The sequence below is a fragment of the Seriola dumerili genome, unplaced genomic scaffold, assembly GCF_002260705.1.
Source record: "Seriola dumerili isolate Sdu_G_001 unplaced genomic scaffold, Sdu_1.0 BDQW01000011.1, whole genome shotgun sequence".
NCBI lineage: Eukaryota > Metazoa > Chordata > Actinopteri > Carangiformes > Carangidae > Seriola > Seriola dumerili.
This window is the reverse complement of record NW_019174266.1, coordinates 5,023,660-5,041,211: the sequence shown is the minus strand read 5'-3', so window position 1 is coordinate 5,041,211 and position 17,552 is coordinate 5,023,660. Positions and strand designations below refer to the sequence as shown.

Here is a 17,552-nt window from a genome sequence, read left to right as displayed (position 1 = left end):
GCTGGTCTGCAGATATAAACATGACCAAGTTAATAATCATATTTTTTAAGGGAGGAGTTTTTGATAACTTATTGATGATTGGGTTTTGGTCTGTTTTTTCTGCAGACCTTTTCCAGAAGGAAAGTGGTTGAGCGATCCACTGGAGCGGCTTTTCTGATGAACGAAAGAGCTCATCTAAGAAGATAAATCAAGTGTCATGCTGGAGGAGGATGAACACCAGCCAAAGGGATTTGTCACAACCTGGCAACCCAAACATTGATCTTATTAATGGCTTATAATTGATCAAAAAGCCTTAGCAGATGAATTATTTAACATTAATAAAGCTGTTGGTTACCATTTAGAAACCCTATATAGATGGGGCATTATTAGAGAGTGGTATGGTTCAAACACGGTTCTATAGTAAACACATCATATATGTTAATCTGTTACATAATATACTCGTGAACAATAAAGGAAACATTCCTTTTCAGGTAGTTATTGATATCTGCAAATAATTGCTGGCTTCTTCCAACTGTATCAAATGTGCATCTTGTTGAAGGTCAACACTTTTTAATCTCGTGATTACACAAACGAAAACTGCTGCAGTCAAAACTCCATCTTCACGCTTCAGGGTGGATTGAACATATTACCTTTGTGACTACCTAAGCCAATGTTCTAATTTCACTGAACTGAATCTATTAACAAACAACCAAGAGGGAAATTCTCGGAAAACAGCAAACCAGGAAAAAAAAAAAAAAAAAAAAAAAAAGATTCCACCAATAAGACCTTTTCAGATATGTCACAATTCCAACTCTCACAGCACCGTGGATAACCTTTCATGTTATCCAGCTTCAAACGCCATGAAGGCTTTAAGTCGTTGTCTCTCTCTGCGCTGGTTTCCCAGGCAACAGAATATGATAATGTTGCCTTTGACATGACAGAAGGAATCATCTCGCTAACAAACAGAGACAACAGGCACAGGGAGGGCTGGGGGAGAGGCAGTGGAGGGGGGGGGGGCTGAATTAATGGACTCATTTTCACACAGAGGGAAAAGCAGCAGCAGCTACTCACCATCCTCCATCTTTCTCTATTGCCTTCGATGCATTCCTGCTGGCAGGCACACTCATGCCTCCCCAAGGGAACAGCCAACCTCCATTGGAAAGCTAAATAACAGTCAGTGGTCGGTGGGGACTGGAGGGGACAGATTTCTGATGATGACTGCCCTTCAAGGCTGAGGCTCCAAACCAAGTGCTCTCGCTGCTGAGCGTCACACCAACTAAAACCTGAAATGAACAAGCTGTGTGGACGCCATGTGTTTTCCATCAGTGAAAAAGGGCTAATCAGCCAGCCATGTGGAATCACAGAGGGGCTGGCTTGATTCGTGTGATCATCTTTCCATTACTCCATAAAAGAAACTATAAAGCCTTGAAACCTATCTAAAAGAGACTTGTTCTTCTGCATGTTTAAATTAAAGATTTTTGTCAACTGACAGCGCTGTTGCACATTCATCAAAGGCGGTAACATAGATACAGTAGAATAAAGTGATACAAAATTACATCATTACTAAAACAAGGACAAACAACACAGAAGAATAAAACAAATTGTTTATACCATGACCAAATTCATTTCCATTCACGACGTGAATGATTGTAGAGGCAGCAGTTTTTCTATCACATTACATCTACTTGTAACAGTTGTTTACTTGTGTTTTACCATTTTCAGGCATGCTAGCAGCATGTCTTTAGGGATGGCAGTTTCAGTCTGTTGATTGGTTCACCACTTTGGTGCAAACTGAAATCTCTCACTATTGGATGGATTTCCATTTAATTTTAAATAGATGGTCATAGTCCCGAGAGGATGAACCCTAGTGATTTTGGTTGATCTGTTGACTTCACCACTGACCACGCCTCTAGCGCCACCACGAGGTTGACAGTTTTGGTTTTGAGTGTAATATCTGAACAATTATTGGATGTATTGCCATGAAATGTTATACAGACATTTATGCTCCCCAGTGGATGAACCTTAATGACTCTGGTGATCCACTGACTTTTCCTTTAGCGCCAACTAATGACATTCCATTCAGCCTCAGTTGTACTTTGTGTTTAGTGCTAATTAGTGAATGTTAGCATGTTAAAGCGCTAAATCAAGAGGGTATAACATGGTAAACATTATACCTGATTGACATTAGCATCTTAGCATTGCGATTTGTAAGTATGTTAGCATGCTGATGTTAGCATTTGGCTCAAAGCACAGTAACAGAGCTGCAAACATGGCCGTAGACTCACAGTGCACCATATTTACCATTTGCAACTCTACAGCTGTCGATGATATTCCAAAATATCTGAATGTGTCTGAAACAGAGTGAATGAGTAAGATTCAGATGAACAGGGAGAAGACCCTGTGGTCTGATTGCCTCACACCAGCGAAGGTCATTTACCATTAGTGCTTAATGGACAGGAGTCGGGAGACAACAACATACATTAAGGCAAAGAGAAATCCGTTTCCTTGAATGTGAGATCAGCCGTGAGCCAAGAATTAATCAACAATGACCAGTGACGTCAATATAGTAATATTGGAGACATTTTGCTGAGGAGATTTTTTTAAAGCCATGTTGTAAAACAGATCTGGTTCCTAGAATACACTCGGACCAAACGTGTGACTTGACTATTGCACGAAAAAGCAAAAATCAAAAGCAGAAATAATGAGGGGTTTACAGATTGGTAAAGATGTATTCATGTGTCTCTCTAACACGTTCCGTGTCCCTCCTCTTGCAAAAATTAGATCAACTAAGAGAGTAATGACATTTTTTTACTCCATGTTCTAATTTTGTATGAAATATCTCATTTGGGACAAACTTAGATTCTGACCCAATTAGTCAAACAGAAATCATACAACAGTAATGCGGTAGTGCAAAAGATATGTCTGAATGTAACAGATCTAGAAAGAAAGATTTATTGTGAGTATAGTGGTTGTAAGGCGTTTTTTTTCTGACATTTTCCTTTTTTGCTGCTTCTCCAAATTTAAACCGCTTTGTCAAATATCTACCCATTTGTCACATCATTACATTTCAACAGTCACAAGAATAAAAACACATTCTGTGAGCCTGTGGCGAAAAAAAGGAGCTTGCATTTATTGTCTATCATATAGCAATATGCTAATAGTTAATCCAGAGTAATCATGTTATGTATCAGTTACAGTGCCTGCTCCTAAGAAAACAGAAGCCTGGAAGGGACTATTTTACATATTTAAGAGACTAAAGCTTGAAAATCACTATGTTCAGAGATTTACCCCTCCTGACAGAAGAGGCCTTGAAGACAGCTATCATCTGAACTGTATTCCGTGTGGCATCATGTGGGCTAACAAGCTCTGAGAAACTGTGAAGACGTCCTGGTGGGGGGGCTTTCTGTGGACAGGAATTATACCATAATAAACAAGAACACACAGGCATCGCTTCCATTTGCTGTTTCTGTTTCCACTTTAGGAAATTGATGTTGCCATAATTTTAAATATCCGCTGCTACATTTGTGTTGTTACAGGTACCATGTCATTCAGCAAGGTCAGAAGGTCATGGACTAAATTGATCACTTATCAGCAGATCTTTAGAAATGGCAATGAGTGAAAGCCATTTGTGATGGAAAATCCATTTTTAATTGAATTTATGCATCTGCTCTCCTTTTGAGGGCTCACAATCATTTTCCTGACACGCCAGAATTATTTTCTGTTGAAGTCAGTTTGGTCTTCTACTGTGAAGATTTACTGATATTTGCACAACACAGATTTCCTTTGATCACAGTCATCTGTGAAAATAACTTGGTTACACTTTATGACACAGCCTGCAATTTACAATGTAATTTTGTTGTCCAACAAAATACTTACTGGTTCCACCGCTACTTACATGTAAGTGCAGTAAAGAAAAGGACACAGTGGGAACAAGGGAGTAACAATTGGGTATTTTAGAGGAAAGGAGGAATAAATTACACTCACTATTTGTAAATATCGTGTTACTATTGAGGAACATTGCTAGGAAACTAAAATGAATTTTGGGTAAATGGTGTTAACAACACTGATATTTTGGCCCAAAGTTATTATGGTTTAACGTATTTCAGTTACGATATGCAAGCCTAATTGTAGGGTTCTCCAAGAAAACTTGAAGGAAAAGGGGTATACACTTTAGAATAATGAGGGACTTGTCAATCATTTATGAGGTGCAACTATAGGGGACCCACTGGTAATTTAGCCTGCCAGCTAACGTTCTTTGAATTGAGTACAGAGTATTTGCTGGTCTGTACTGGACTCAGTCTTCACACAGAATTGACAAATCATACATTGTGCGAAAGCTATGTCTCCTATTCAAATCATTTTTGGACCGTCATATCACTACAACAGCTGTTGACACAGATAGTTTCAGACTTGTGGTTATGGCTCCAAAGTGTTTTCCAGAGAAAATGTATCACTACAGGCCTTATGTTCCCTTTTTCATGCCAAAAAATAGTCAAGGCAAAAAAACAAAACAAAGAACCATTTCTCTGACTTTTTGGTTGTAAAAGAGTTTCCTTTCAAAACAGACCAGGGTTACGACTGTAATCAAAAGGCTTGAAGAACAGTAACTTTTTTATGTTGGGAACATAATTTTTGGACTCATGGAGATGTCTAGTAACAGTTTAATGTTTAAAAAGGAAGCTAGTTTTATTATTTTAAGAATATGCAGACAGAAAGTTGTATTTTACTCTTCATCTACATAGTAACAATACTTTTACGCTACCCTAAAATGCCCACTTGTTACTCCCTTGTTCTCCATTGAAGTACCCGCTGGAAGAAGAAGTAGTTTATTGGTGCCTGATTCATACAATGAAATTACACTGTAAATCGTGGGCTGTATTATAAAGTTAACATTTACTGTTGCCCACACCTCAAGGGCAAACAGGTCGTTGCTCTTCGTGAACACACAACACATGCAGATATCCACGTCTTAGATCTCTCTCTTTTACTCACTTGCCTTAAGGGAACCCACCCCCACCCCCCACCCACCCACCCAGATGGGGCCCACCTTAGACCTCTGGACTAATCAAAGCCGACACACAATGACACACATTGGAGACGGTACAAAAAGCAAGCAGGGAAGGAATCCTGCTCTACTTCCAAATTCCATAATACTTGCTCCTACATCAAGGTTACAGGAGAGTGCAGAGATTACTTCCTGTCGGCCATTAGAGCGGGTTGTCCACTAATCAGAAGGTCAGTGGTTCAATTCCTGGTTGCTCCAGTCCACATGTCCAATTCCTTGGGGAAGATATTGAGCCCCAAATTACCCCCAATGTGTGTGAGTGACAGAAAAAAAGTGCTGTATGTTTACAAAAAACCACTGTATGAATGTGTGTGAAAGGGTGAATTTAGATTGTAGTGTAAAGTGCTCTGAGTGGCCAATAAGACTAGAAAAGTGCACTCCATTTACCACTTGGTGATAACGGTGAGGCGCTGTGTCTTTGAAGTCCTGAGATGTTGTTGTGGCTGGTATGTTGTTGTTCAAGGATTTCAGTGCATCAAAAGTCTGCTGTCAAATTGTCTTCAATGAACCAATATCCTTTTCTAAATATTTCCTTTGTGCATCCACCCTAACTCGACAAGCAGCGTTCTGTGACAGATTATGAGATGGATGACCCACAAGCCGGTCCCAGGTTGTATTGTTCCCCCGCCTGCCACCACCTCTTCTAAAGTGCTCCAAAGCCTAATTCATCTTCCAGGCCTGTGGGGATGGGGGTGGGTGGGTGGGGGTGGACCCTATGCCCTCCGTCCAATCAGTCTCTCAGCAAGCACACAAAGGTCCTGCTGCTTCTACAACTGGAAACTTGGCTTGATGGTAAGGGGGGCATACTGTTGGACTGGAGTCAACTGCATTTCATTTCAATCAGGAAATTCAGCTGGGCATCTTTTTCAGCCCAAATGATGAATAAACACATTACCTTTTTTTTTTTTATGTGTAATTTAATTTAAAACCTTAGCTAACTGGTTGAAAGTTGGATGGTGACAAGAATTTTAGTTGGGGCTCTTACTCCTGAAACAGGTGGTGCTCAAAATTGGATGACGCCCTGCGTGTTATATTGCTTCATCTTCTCTGATTAGTTCCTCTCCCCTATCCACCAGCATCATTAACAGCAGGGTGGCTGGTTTGTGATGTAGCAGAAGAAGCCTCAGGCACTGATCAAGCAGAAAAACACCACTGATAGTCGGTCGGTGTGATTTAAAGCAGAAGTTTGACATTTTAGGAAATGCACTTATTGGTGGAAAGTTAGATGAGAAGATTGATATCACTCTCGTGTTCGTTAATTACAAAGCTACATCCAGCAGACCAGAAAGAGGGAAAAAGGAGCAGCCCAGCTCTGTTCAAAGGTAACAGAATCCAGACGCCAGCACCTCTAAAAACTCACTAATTCAACTGCTAGATCTTGTTTGTGTAATTCATCCAAACGCTGAAGTGTAAAAGCAACATTTTGCAGTTTTACGGGGGCTATGTAAACACACTATTTGTTGGCTCCATGGCCACATAAATCCCTGTAAAATGGAGGAACTGTCATCTTTACACTTGGGTGTTTGTATGGATTGAGCAAACATAGAGATATAACATGTTATAATTAGTGAGCTTTAGAGGTGCTGGTAGTAAAAGTCTTCACATGATCCGCTATCAATTATTTCGATCAATCAACAAGCAGCCACAGTGGAATAGAGCAGCAATATGATGATAAAGATGATGTCCTAAGAATAAATGGAAAGTAAAAGACAAATGTATATAAATAACTGAACGTCCTATATTTCCCCCCTGCACCAGCGATAACACACTCTGTAGCCGACTGGGTGACAGACAAAACGCAATCTTCTAACCTGTTTAATATCTGTGAATGAAATTCAGTCCAATTCTTGCAGACTACTGATCTTCCTAAAATAAACTTGGCTTCAGTTTCCTCATCCAAACAGTGAATTTCACAGTTTCCCTCAAAACACACCAGATCCGGTGTTTGCTTGTCTCCATTGAGATCCACTCTGGTGTTGGACATACTAACACACAGAACAGAGACATATGGCAGTAAAAACGAGACAAGACCCGACTGATTAGACTGAACACAATGTGGACCTGGCCCATCTTTGGTACTGGGAAGGTCTTGGGTTCTCAGAAGTGAAAACTGAATGAAGACCTCTAGCCGGAAGGTGGATTTTGTTACCTTTGGAACAGCTAACCAGAACCAGGCTAGGTTTCCCCCCCTGTTTGTGCTAAGCTAATTGGCTGCTAGCTGTAGCTTCATATTTAACTCTGATCATACTTCCCAAAATGTCAAACTATTCCTTTAAAAACGGGATAATTTGCTGCTAGCCTCTACTCTCTTGAAGCTCAGTGTAGCTCAGACAGCATGGCTGTTTTATTATTTAAATGGATCACCTAGAGCATTTTCCTCACACAAGTGCATCACATCATCTTTTGTGCATGAAAAACCAACAGCACATGATCTCATGGTGTTTATCTAAAGAGGCTTAGTAAAAACTGCATGTGCTTAATTGTTCGGCGTAACAGAACAGAGCCCTTGTTTATGTGAACTTGGATGTCTGTTCTCATTCAGAGAAATGGCCCAGATTTGGAAGAAAGAAGGAAGGGCCACCCACAGGGCAAGGAGCTGTCATCGTTGATTCACTGGAGGCTGAATTTAGCAAATTCTTAAACAGCCTCTCTGAAAAAAAAAAACCCACCTTCTATGGAGAAACTTTACAAAAGAGACCTCTTACATTCTCTGGGTGGGAGATTACTGGGAAGGGCTGGTGCAATTATGCGTTGTCATGCTGAATGGAGTGGAGCAGAGAGTTGTAGCTAATCTGCAACTCAAACAAGAGTAAATCTAAGATAATCAACAGCGAATTACAATGCTAGGCACAGGCAAAAACATAACAACTCTGGATGGGTGTGTGTGTTGGTGATTCACTTTTCAAAACCATGGTGAAATACGCCCTCAGGCAAGAAACAGCTTAGTCAAAGAGCCACTCAACACATTTGGAAGGAAACAAGCACACAGCACTGCAAGAACAGGTAAAATGTGGAAACACAAAATTAGATTACACCGGCAGAATATAAATCAGAGCCTGTCACAGCAGCACTTGAACCACGGGAAAGGCTTAATAATAAAAATGTCAAAAACCTTCTGTGCACTTGAGTATGAGCACAGAAGAACCTTCAAGAGGTGTAAAGAATTTATTTCAGCGATAGTAGTCGGTGCATGTTAGGCTTCTTGTTGTTTGCCACAACATTGCGTCCTTAAGATGATCATCATATCAAACCTGATTTCTGATGCTATTTACGGCTCGTATTGATTCTGTTATAGAAATCAAATGTATTTATACTCATTAGTTACTTCTCTATAGTTTGTATGGTCAGTGGTGGATTTATCATGCACCAGAGAATGAAAGGAAAGAACACATTCATGAACTGGATGAAATTTGGAAAACAAGAATGGACCTACACCCCAAGGTGATATATATATATATATAGACTTAGAATATATATATATATATATATATGTATACAGCTAAACTGCAACAACAAATACATTTTGTAGGAAACATTTTCTAATTGCGTAATAAGGAAATGTTTTTGGCAAGTTGCAAATATGCTGATACTGAACATATGTGTAAAATGTTCACAGACAGCATATTTGACTCCTCCCTAAATATCCAATCAAGTACAAAATCTGCTTATAGAGCATACAGAATTATTAAACGTTTTTATGGTTATGTTTAGGCGCTCACAGCAGTTAGGTGAGGTTAGGGAAAGGTCGTAGTCTGGTTTAATGCAGAAAAAGTTCACACAAAGTGATTATTCATATTTCACCAGAATCAGGATTTTTCTTGTAAAGTGTAACAGCCTCTTGGTTTTTGTGTCTTACAGTGATTTACAAAGAAGGCCTCAAATTAGCATTATAGCTGAAAAGAGTAACTGCTCAAAGCACATTTCCTGCCCCGAGTGGAATTTAAGTGGGATTTATGTCCTGGCCACTTGTGCAACTTTCTGAAACTAACGATCCAACATTCACACCCACTTCACGCCATGATTGGCCGGCTAGAGAGATCCTCACTGTAGCTCTCTTTTTTTCACTTGTTACAAAGTTATTTGTGTCATTTTTGGTGTGAAGAACTGAGTGCAACATTATTAATTTCTTCCTCTAGCGACTAACCCTTTCCTGTTTTGTAAACAATAGCCCGCCTCCCCTTATCGTTGACACATGTTTTTTCACTCCACCTTCCATTGTGGCCACTACGTTATTTAGAAAATTTACACCAATGACCACAGGTGTCGCTAAATCAAACACAACTGCAGTGTCAGACCGGGTTAAAACTTCTGTGGTGGTGAGCAGGGAGCACAGACTCAGGTTTGATAATCCATGCTGTTTAGACTGAAAATATCCCTGCGTCCAAAAAATGCATAACAGTAATAATTTTCTCCCCCTGCTCAACGCTTGTGAGGTAAACAACAGAATCAGCACAAGTGCACAGGCATGTATTTGATTAGTCTACACAGAGTATGTTGGATTACATTGTTGATCCTGGATCAACTTCTTTGCTCCACCCCCCACCCCCTCCCACGCCAATGCAATGGTCTCTTTGCAATGAATGAGAACGCTGTTAATGCAGCTCTATTGTTGGTCTAAATGTGGCCATAGGTGTGAGAGGACCCCTCTGATGAGGACGAGAGAGGAGGAGCATCGCTTTGGTCATTCTGTCAAATCCCATTTTAATTGGAATAAAAGACGCACAAAAATAAACCTAAAGATCTTTTTATTTGTGCAAATAATCAAATAGACAACGCAGAATGCAGAATTTGTCAAAATGATAATATATATTTATGTACTACATACTTTAAAGCAGTATTTCTTAAGTAAAATGCAAATGTCAGTAATTAAAAACAGAGACAGAGCAGATAATGATCCTGTGTCAGCACTGACAACTCCCAATAAAATGTTGGGAATGTGGCCATTTTTCTTTTTTTTGGAGAACATAATTTGCCATGTTCCCGTGAGATCAGGCTGTTTTTCCACCACAGCTTCTCCTCTGACGTCACTCTGCAGCTGATGGGACCAGCCCCTTCTTGGCACCCTGGTGGTAGTGGCTCTCCAGCTTCCCTGCGAGAGAAAGGGGTGAAAGGGAAGGGTGGGAGGGGAGAGAAGACGAAGGGATGAATCAAAACACCATCAAAGGGACAGAGTGACCTTTCTGAGAGCTCAAGGCCTGCTGATTAGAGGCGGCCTCGGGTAGACAGGGGAGAGCAGGAGAGACGGAAAGAGATAGGCCAAGAGGAAGAGAGAGAGAGAGAGAGCGAGAGAGAGAGAGCGAGAGAGAGAGAGAGATGATGATTAGGTAAAAGGCCAATGAGACACTTTATTCCACAACAGAGAGATTAGACCCCAGCCTTTGTTGCAGCAAAATAAGGTGTCTTTTAATTCTGTTGTAAAGATGTACAACATAAAAGTGATGCATACACTATTAAATCTCCAATAAGAGTTCAGATTTAAGTACTAACATCAAAGCCCTGTGCTCCTGTGAGATGCAGACATTTTTTTCTTTTTGGAGTTTAGAAGAAGCTTCAAATTAATAAAAGGTAGGTTTTCAAATTCAGACTGTAATCTGGAGAAGGCCTGACTGGCAGTAGAACCACTGGTGTACAAGATGGTATCATCAGCATAAAAATGGACACAGCAGTGCAACTAAATATAATTTGTGAAGTAAATAGTAATGGGGTGCAATGTGATCCTTGTGGGACACCGTTATCAACCATCTTGATCTGAAGCCATCTGCAAAAACTGTCTTAACTCCAGCAGAAAGATATGACTTGTACCAAGTGTAAACAGAATCATCATGACCAACGGAAAGCAAGAAAAGTGAAAGTGCTATTAGTAATAACAAATAAACATCACACTACACAGAAGGGTAGGACTGATTATTGGCCTGGCTGATTATTGGCTCTGATATTCAGCCTTTTTTACGATGATCAAAATAGTTTTTTTTTTGTTTTTTTTTAACTGATTGTTGATAAAATAGATTAACTTCAAAATACACAGTTTTGGCCCTGATGCAGCTGTCTTTAACTGTCAGAAGTCACCACTGTGTGGTCTTGAGCAATGTCCTTCCATCTGATTGGTTACATGTCACTACTAACAGCCTATCAACACTGAAAGCTACTGTGTACACAGACCGGAGCAGCTGCGGTTAGCGAGTGAAGGCAGCAGACATCGTCAAAGTTGCAATAAACATCACAGTCCTCTACACTGAAGTCGCAACAACACCACACTCTGATGAACAAGTTCATCTGTTGATCCAAGACACACCGAGCAAGAGAGAGAGAGAGAGAGAGAGAGAGAAAGGCCAACGCTAACTGATAAGCTAAAGTAACGATCAGATCTGAATAGCATGTAAACAACAGTGGAATTAGACAGGAAGCTGCTAAAAGAAGGAGAGAGCTCTGAGTGCTGGAGCAGAACTAGTGCAAGTTTAAATGTTACGATAGAGCAGGAAAAAGTAATACAGAAACACTGGCAACTGGAAATGAGACAGTATGGTTTCCGCAGTGCATCAGTATGTCAACAGCCACTTACTACTGTTACTTAAAATACATTTTATTCAAGCAGTTGTAAAATTACTTGTGTAAAACTGTTCAGATCAGATAAAAGCACAGTCAGTCAGTTAAATGCAGTCTGAGTAAACGTCTTACTGCGAGACAGGGGGGGAGGGGAGAGATAAAACATGTTATATGGTGATAATAATAATATATGATAAACCTGTTAAATGAATCTGTACTTCAATGCATATATGCAGTTCCCAGGTGAGAACAGCACGGAAAACAACTAATAAATTCCAGTCAGGCACTTTGCAGCCTGTGTATACGCCGGATAATTACTAATATACACTCAGTTGGCAATTTATTAGGTCCATCTAAAACTAATGCAGTCTTAAGCTTAACACTAAATCCTCCTCCATGAAGGTTATAAAGTTTAGTTTTTTATTAAAACTGTTGTAGACAGTTGTTGATTCAACTGTATGAACATTGTGGAGGATGTAGTATTTGGAGCTTTTGAACAGTATTGCAATATACGGAGAGCTGCTTCTGTTGTTTAGCCTAAATTCACTGATATAAATGGAGTGGACAAAATAACAAACATCTGGCCACCACGAAGGGTGTCCATAGACTTCATGTAGCAGCAGTTTTGTATCAGTTATCAGTCTCCTTGATTACTAATAATTGGTATCTGAATTGGCCCGGAAAAAAACCATATCGGTCGATCCCTACTATACAATAATTTGTGAGTGTGCTCCAGGGATATATCCGAGGAATGTTAATGTCTGTGCATGTTTCATAGTCTGCCAAGAATGTAGCCGTCAACAATTCTTTCATTAATCCTTTTGGATTTTGTAGCTGAGCCAGCGAGCAGCACCTGCATGAACTTGCTGATTAGCAGACTATCATTTCCAAGTCATAAAACAGTAGCTTCCATTGTTGTGAGAATTTCCACGGTTATAATTTGTTGCTCGCCAGTTCATGTGAAGCTCAGATGAGAATGTTTACAAAGATGAAAACAGCTGAGAATCTCAAAGGGGGTTTCATCAAGTTGCTATTTATACAAATGCTTGCAGCTATGGTGTGTAAATAAAACCCCTGCAGACAAGTTACCAGAGCTGACCTCCTAATCTACTGTAACTGCCCCCTTTCTCTCTCAATACAGCATTCCTATTATCAATCACATTGCAAAACCCCCTATTAGAGCTCATTCTTACAGACTCTGCTGCTTTGTCCCTTTTCTGCAGAACAACCTCTGCTGGGTTTTGATAGCCTGTGTTGACCACCATCTTTAACTGCGAGGCAAATAATAACCCTCTGTCTCTCTGCTGAACACAAGCCTCCTGCTTGTCAAACCAGAGCATTAGCTGGCTGTTTTCCCCCCATGGCTGAGGCAGGGGAAAAAATGATACAAGTGTGACAGGCAGGGGTGGTGGTTGTCACTTGTGCTTTCTTTTCATGTTGTCACGTTGTGGCTGAACTCAGTGGGTAGTAGCAGCATAAACAAGTTGTTAGGGAGAAGTGCTGTTTGCTCACCGTTTCCAAGCCTGTCTGAATGGCTGTCAGTGTCTGTCTGTTCTGCCAGGAGCAAGTGCTGCTTAGGCGTGGGAACACCTCTGGAATTTTTGGATGAATGCTGCCAAAAGGTTCCCCAAGATCACTTCAATGATAAATTCACCGTAACAGAAATGCATCATGGGTTAAAAACAACAACAACAACAAAAAAAAAAAAAAACGCTTTTTGAAACATTCAGCAGACACGGTCTAAGAGCAGTTCCACTCTAGTGTGTATTTTAGGAGAAAATAAATATTAGATGTTAAGAGCCCAATAACTGTATCATAAAATACTGAGATGGCAGCTGAACTCCGGAGAGCCGGAGTCAGAGTGGTGTTGTGCCAGCATAAGCGGACTTTTTTTTATTCTGGAGGTGTGTTAATGCTTGAACTCTTCTGAGTGGCTCAGCTCTTTCTTGCTTCCTTTTAGGTGTTGCACAAGAGCTGGAGTCAATAATGTGGAAAAATGGCACAGGCAATTTTCCTTGTCATGACAAAGTGACATTTCTGCGAAATGTTGTTTATCAGCGTATGTGAACAAATAAGCACTCATGGAATGAGCATTTAGAAGCTGTACTGTGTTAGTTACTCCTTTGGCCAATGTCAGTATTGTTAGACTCACATGAATCTCAGCTGAATGAAAAATTCTTCAACTCCAAGGACACATGAAAATGTTAGGAATATCAATCATACTGAGGTGTGTAATATACAAGTCCTGTCATTAGGGATCTCCCGGTCAGACAGTGGCTTGCTAAACAAAAATGAACAGGAGAAGATATTTTAAGCTACAATACTACATAAAAAGGATGTAACCATTCACAACAAAAGGCAAAATCTTTTTGTTTGTAGTATTTGCAATGCTTGACTTGGCTGTACGACCTCCCTCAAACCCACCATGCATAGAGTAACTCGTACTATGTTATGTTACAAAATCTGCAATATACAATCAAATTAAGAAAATGCAAATTTCCTTTCATGACACTTCGGTTGCAGACATTATCTCAGGTGCTCTACCTGGGAGGAAACCATTCATTAACATGACCATATCACTTTCTAAGGTTGTTGTATGGCAAACGTGTTAGCAAACAGTTGTCTATTTACTCTACCAGCAGAGATGGAGGAACATTAACATTTATAAAAAGTCATCACCGCCTGGTAAATGAAAGTTAAATATTCCCTTAGTTTTTTGTCTCTTTAGTTGCTATACGCTCCACTATGCTCATCAGCTAGCTGCTAACTGTCTGTCTGACACTGAACGCAGAGCAAGTAGCTTATGGTTGGTTTTTACAGCCTTTTCACTAAAACTACTTTATGAGAACTGAGTTGAGCAGGTGAACGAAAACAGCTGGTTCCACAAAACCGATAAGGTGCAAAACGTTATAAAGCTCTGCGGAGCTGAGGGGAACTGCAGAGTTCGTAACTACGAGCGACCTCTTTCACCTCCAAGTGGTTATGTGATCTAATGTTAATACAAAAATCTTGATTATATAATGCTAATTTCCTTGGATAAACTTGAGATGCAGAAAATATTTAAAGTACCTTAGCAAACTTCTTATATACTGTAGTTAAAAAAAAAATAAAAAATCTTCCTCAGTTTGTTTCTTTTACCTGCTAAAAATTCCCTACGGTTAGATAACAAAACCATAGTTATTAACAGTAACATCATATTTAAAGCTATGTGTAGATCAGATTTACTCATGTTTTACTTTTCCAAGTCACAGTTGCGCATTTCTCTGAGTCACTTTGAGTCTTTTTTTTGTTGATATATAATACAGCCCAAGTAAGACTTAACTTACATGACTAGCTGTCACGTCACTGTCACCATAGCAATTCCAGAGTATTTATGCTCCTTAAAGGACTGAATGTTAGAGACCACTTAGTATTTTTTTCTGTTGCAGGGTAACAGTTTAAGAACCGTCCCTTAGGCAATTTACTGAACTCATTAAAATACACCCTTAAGTGAAACATGGAAAAAATAACAAGGTTTTGCGCGCGATGGACGGAAGGACAACAGCAACAACACGCATAGGATACAGTGAGTGGGCCTTGCTGTCACGACTGTCAGAGGGAGCACGCTTGGTTGTATGACCAAGTCAGACTCATTATATTCGCCAGGAAAGTCAATCCAGCAGTGTTACATATTCCACGTGTGAAGGCGACTTTTGTTAATGGCTCTGGAGCTGCTGAGCTGCCGCATTTCAGAGTAGGTGCTGGCGGAGCTGAGAGAGCTGGAGGGAATGCAAGCAAAAGAGATGGGGGGTGGGTAGGGGGTGAGTGAAGGAGTGGGTGGAAAAAACAGAGAGACAGCAAAAATGAGACAGAAGGGATGAGGAGAGGGAGAGGGACGGAGACAGGGAGGGGTCCTGGGAGAAAGGGATACAGATAGGAGGACAGCGGGAGAAGAAGAGAGAGGGAGAAATAGAAAGGCTGGCCCATCGATTGGCTGAGATAATTTCCCATTGATTGCTGCACTGTTTGGAGATTGCTGGAGAAAGGTTTATTGCCCACACGCTGCAGCTGGGGAGGAGGCCATAAAATAAGCACAGGTTGTCTGCAGAGGGCTAGCTCTCCATCATCAAGACCGTAAAACACACACTCAGCCACACAGACGCTCATACATACACTACCGCTGGATACTCTCTTTACATAATCACAAATATGACTGCATGCATACTATTCCCATTACACATAATGGGAGAATACAGCTCACTGCAGATGGAAAACTAACTCTCATAATCCCCTGAAAATCCAGGGGCAGTAGTGCAAAGAGTATTTATTAGACTGAAACAGAGGTCCACTGACATCCTCCTTGACATCAATAACATGCAGGCCCATCAGCTTCCTTGCAATAATACTCACAAGAATAATTGGCTGGTTGCTGCCTCTCTTTCTGTGAGAGTAACCGCCTACACACGGAAGAATAAAAAGGTGGAATTTTGTATGCTATCTTTTCATTACACACCAGTCCCCATGCACCTGGATAATAAACCTAGAACAGCTATGCATGTACTCTTTGACCACATGTTGATGCACCTTCTGATGGCACGCTTTGGCACGGGGAAATTGCTTCATGGCTACAAATGATGACACAGAAAAGTTAAGTTAAAAGTGGAGCAGCACCAGCTCTGTGATTGAATGTGACACCTTCAACAGTATCTGTTACACTGATCCCCACTGGGCTTCCACAATGACCAATTCAGAGTCTACTACAAATGTACTGCTGGAGAGTAAAAAAATATAACTGCTCACAAAACATAGTTTCATTTTTAAACAAGGCCAAGAGTCTACAGCCACAAAAACAACGCTAACCTGTTGATGTTTAGGTTTATTTAGGTTACCATGTTCACTGTCAGTTTAGTTTAGTTTATTAGCATGCTAACAATTGCTAATTAGCACTGAACACAAAGTACAACGGAGGTTGATGGGAATGTCATTAGTTTTGCTAGTACCACAGAAACAGTCAGATGATCACTTAAGTCAGTGGCATACATCATCTGGGAATCATGGATGTCCAACAAGGTTTGTGCTCACACTTTCAGTAGCTGTTGAGTTATTTCAACGCATAAGTGAAAACTCAAGGCAGAGTATCACCAAAATGGATCCATTCTCTGGGCATCACAAAATTGTATCGCAATCCATCCATATTTTACTAAAAACCCTAAATAGATGTTGGGATATCTCAGTCTGAACCACAGCGGTGGACTGAACATTGCCACTGCCGTTGAGTTACACCACTCGTGTAGCTAAAAAGGTCAAGTAATTTGCTGCACCAGCAGGACAATGTAGTTCTTAGCAGAGTTGTTACACATTTGGTTTTTAAGTGAGTATTTACAGCACCAGGTTGGTGTATGTGGCACTCACTCAAAATGATTGTTCATGGGATGGAACATGACAATGACAGATTTCCTCACAGGTTCAATAAAGCCTACCTACCTATACCTACTCACCTACTGCAACAGTGTGGTTCTCTGATGTGGTTTTAACAGTCTTTAGGCAACAGTGGAGCTCTGTGGCACAGAGGAATAAGCTAAATCAGGCTTTAGCTACACAGGCAGTACTTGTTAGTAGGATCTATTTATTGTTCACTTTGGTCTACATGGGATTTGCTTGCAATGAGGAAAATATCGTCAGCTCTGTCTTTGAACATGCAAAAAGGGTTTAGTGTACTTGATAAAGCTGAAATATTTCGAAGCAATCGAGAGCGGCGGTTGTATTTCCCATTTTTTCAGTAAGCACGACTGGTCGGACGGTTTTGAAGATGGAATGAAAGGACTTCCACTTCATGATAAAACTAATAGTTTTTTTTTTTACAGGCTTTATTCTGACTTCAGCTGAGCAACACTGCCCTTCTATCTTCTTTTCCGTATCTGGCCTCGGCTTAGTACATCTCCGACTGAAGTCATTCTGCAGACGAAACCAAGCCGACAGCTTCGAG

At 40.5% G+C, this 17,552-nt stretch overlaps 1 protein-coding gene across 1 annotated transcript in view; it reads right to left on the bottom strand.

Annotated features, from left to right (window-relative positions):
- Nucleotides 1-9,793: 9,793 nt before the first annotated feature.
- The window catches only part of trip4 (thyroid hormone receptor interactor 4), a 68,975-nt gene continuing 61,216 nt past the window's right edge, over nucleotides 9,794-17,552 (bottom strand). Inside the window, exon 13 of the mRNA XM_022748862.1 lies at nucleotides 9,794-10,133. Within this exon, the coding sequence (XP_022604583.1) occupies nucleotides 10,069-10,133 (65 nt within the window). The 3' untranslated portion in view covers nucleotides 9,794-10,068. The remainder of the gene's footprint in view (nucleotides 10,134-17,552) is intronic.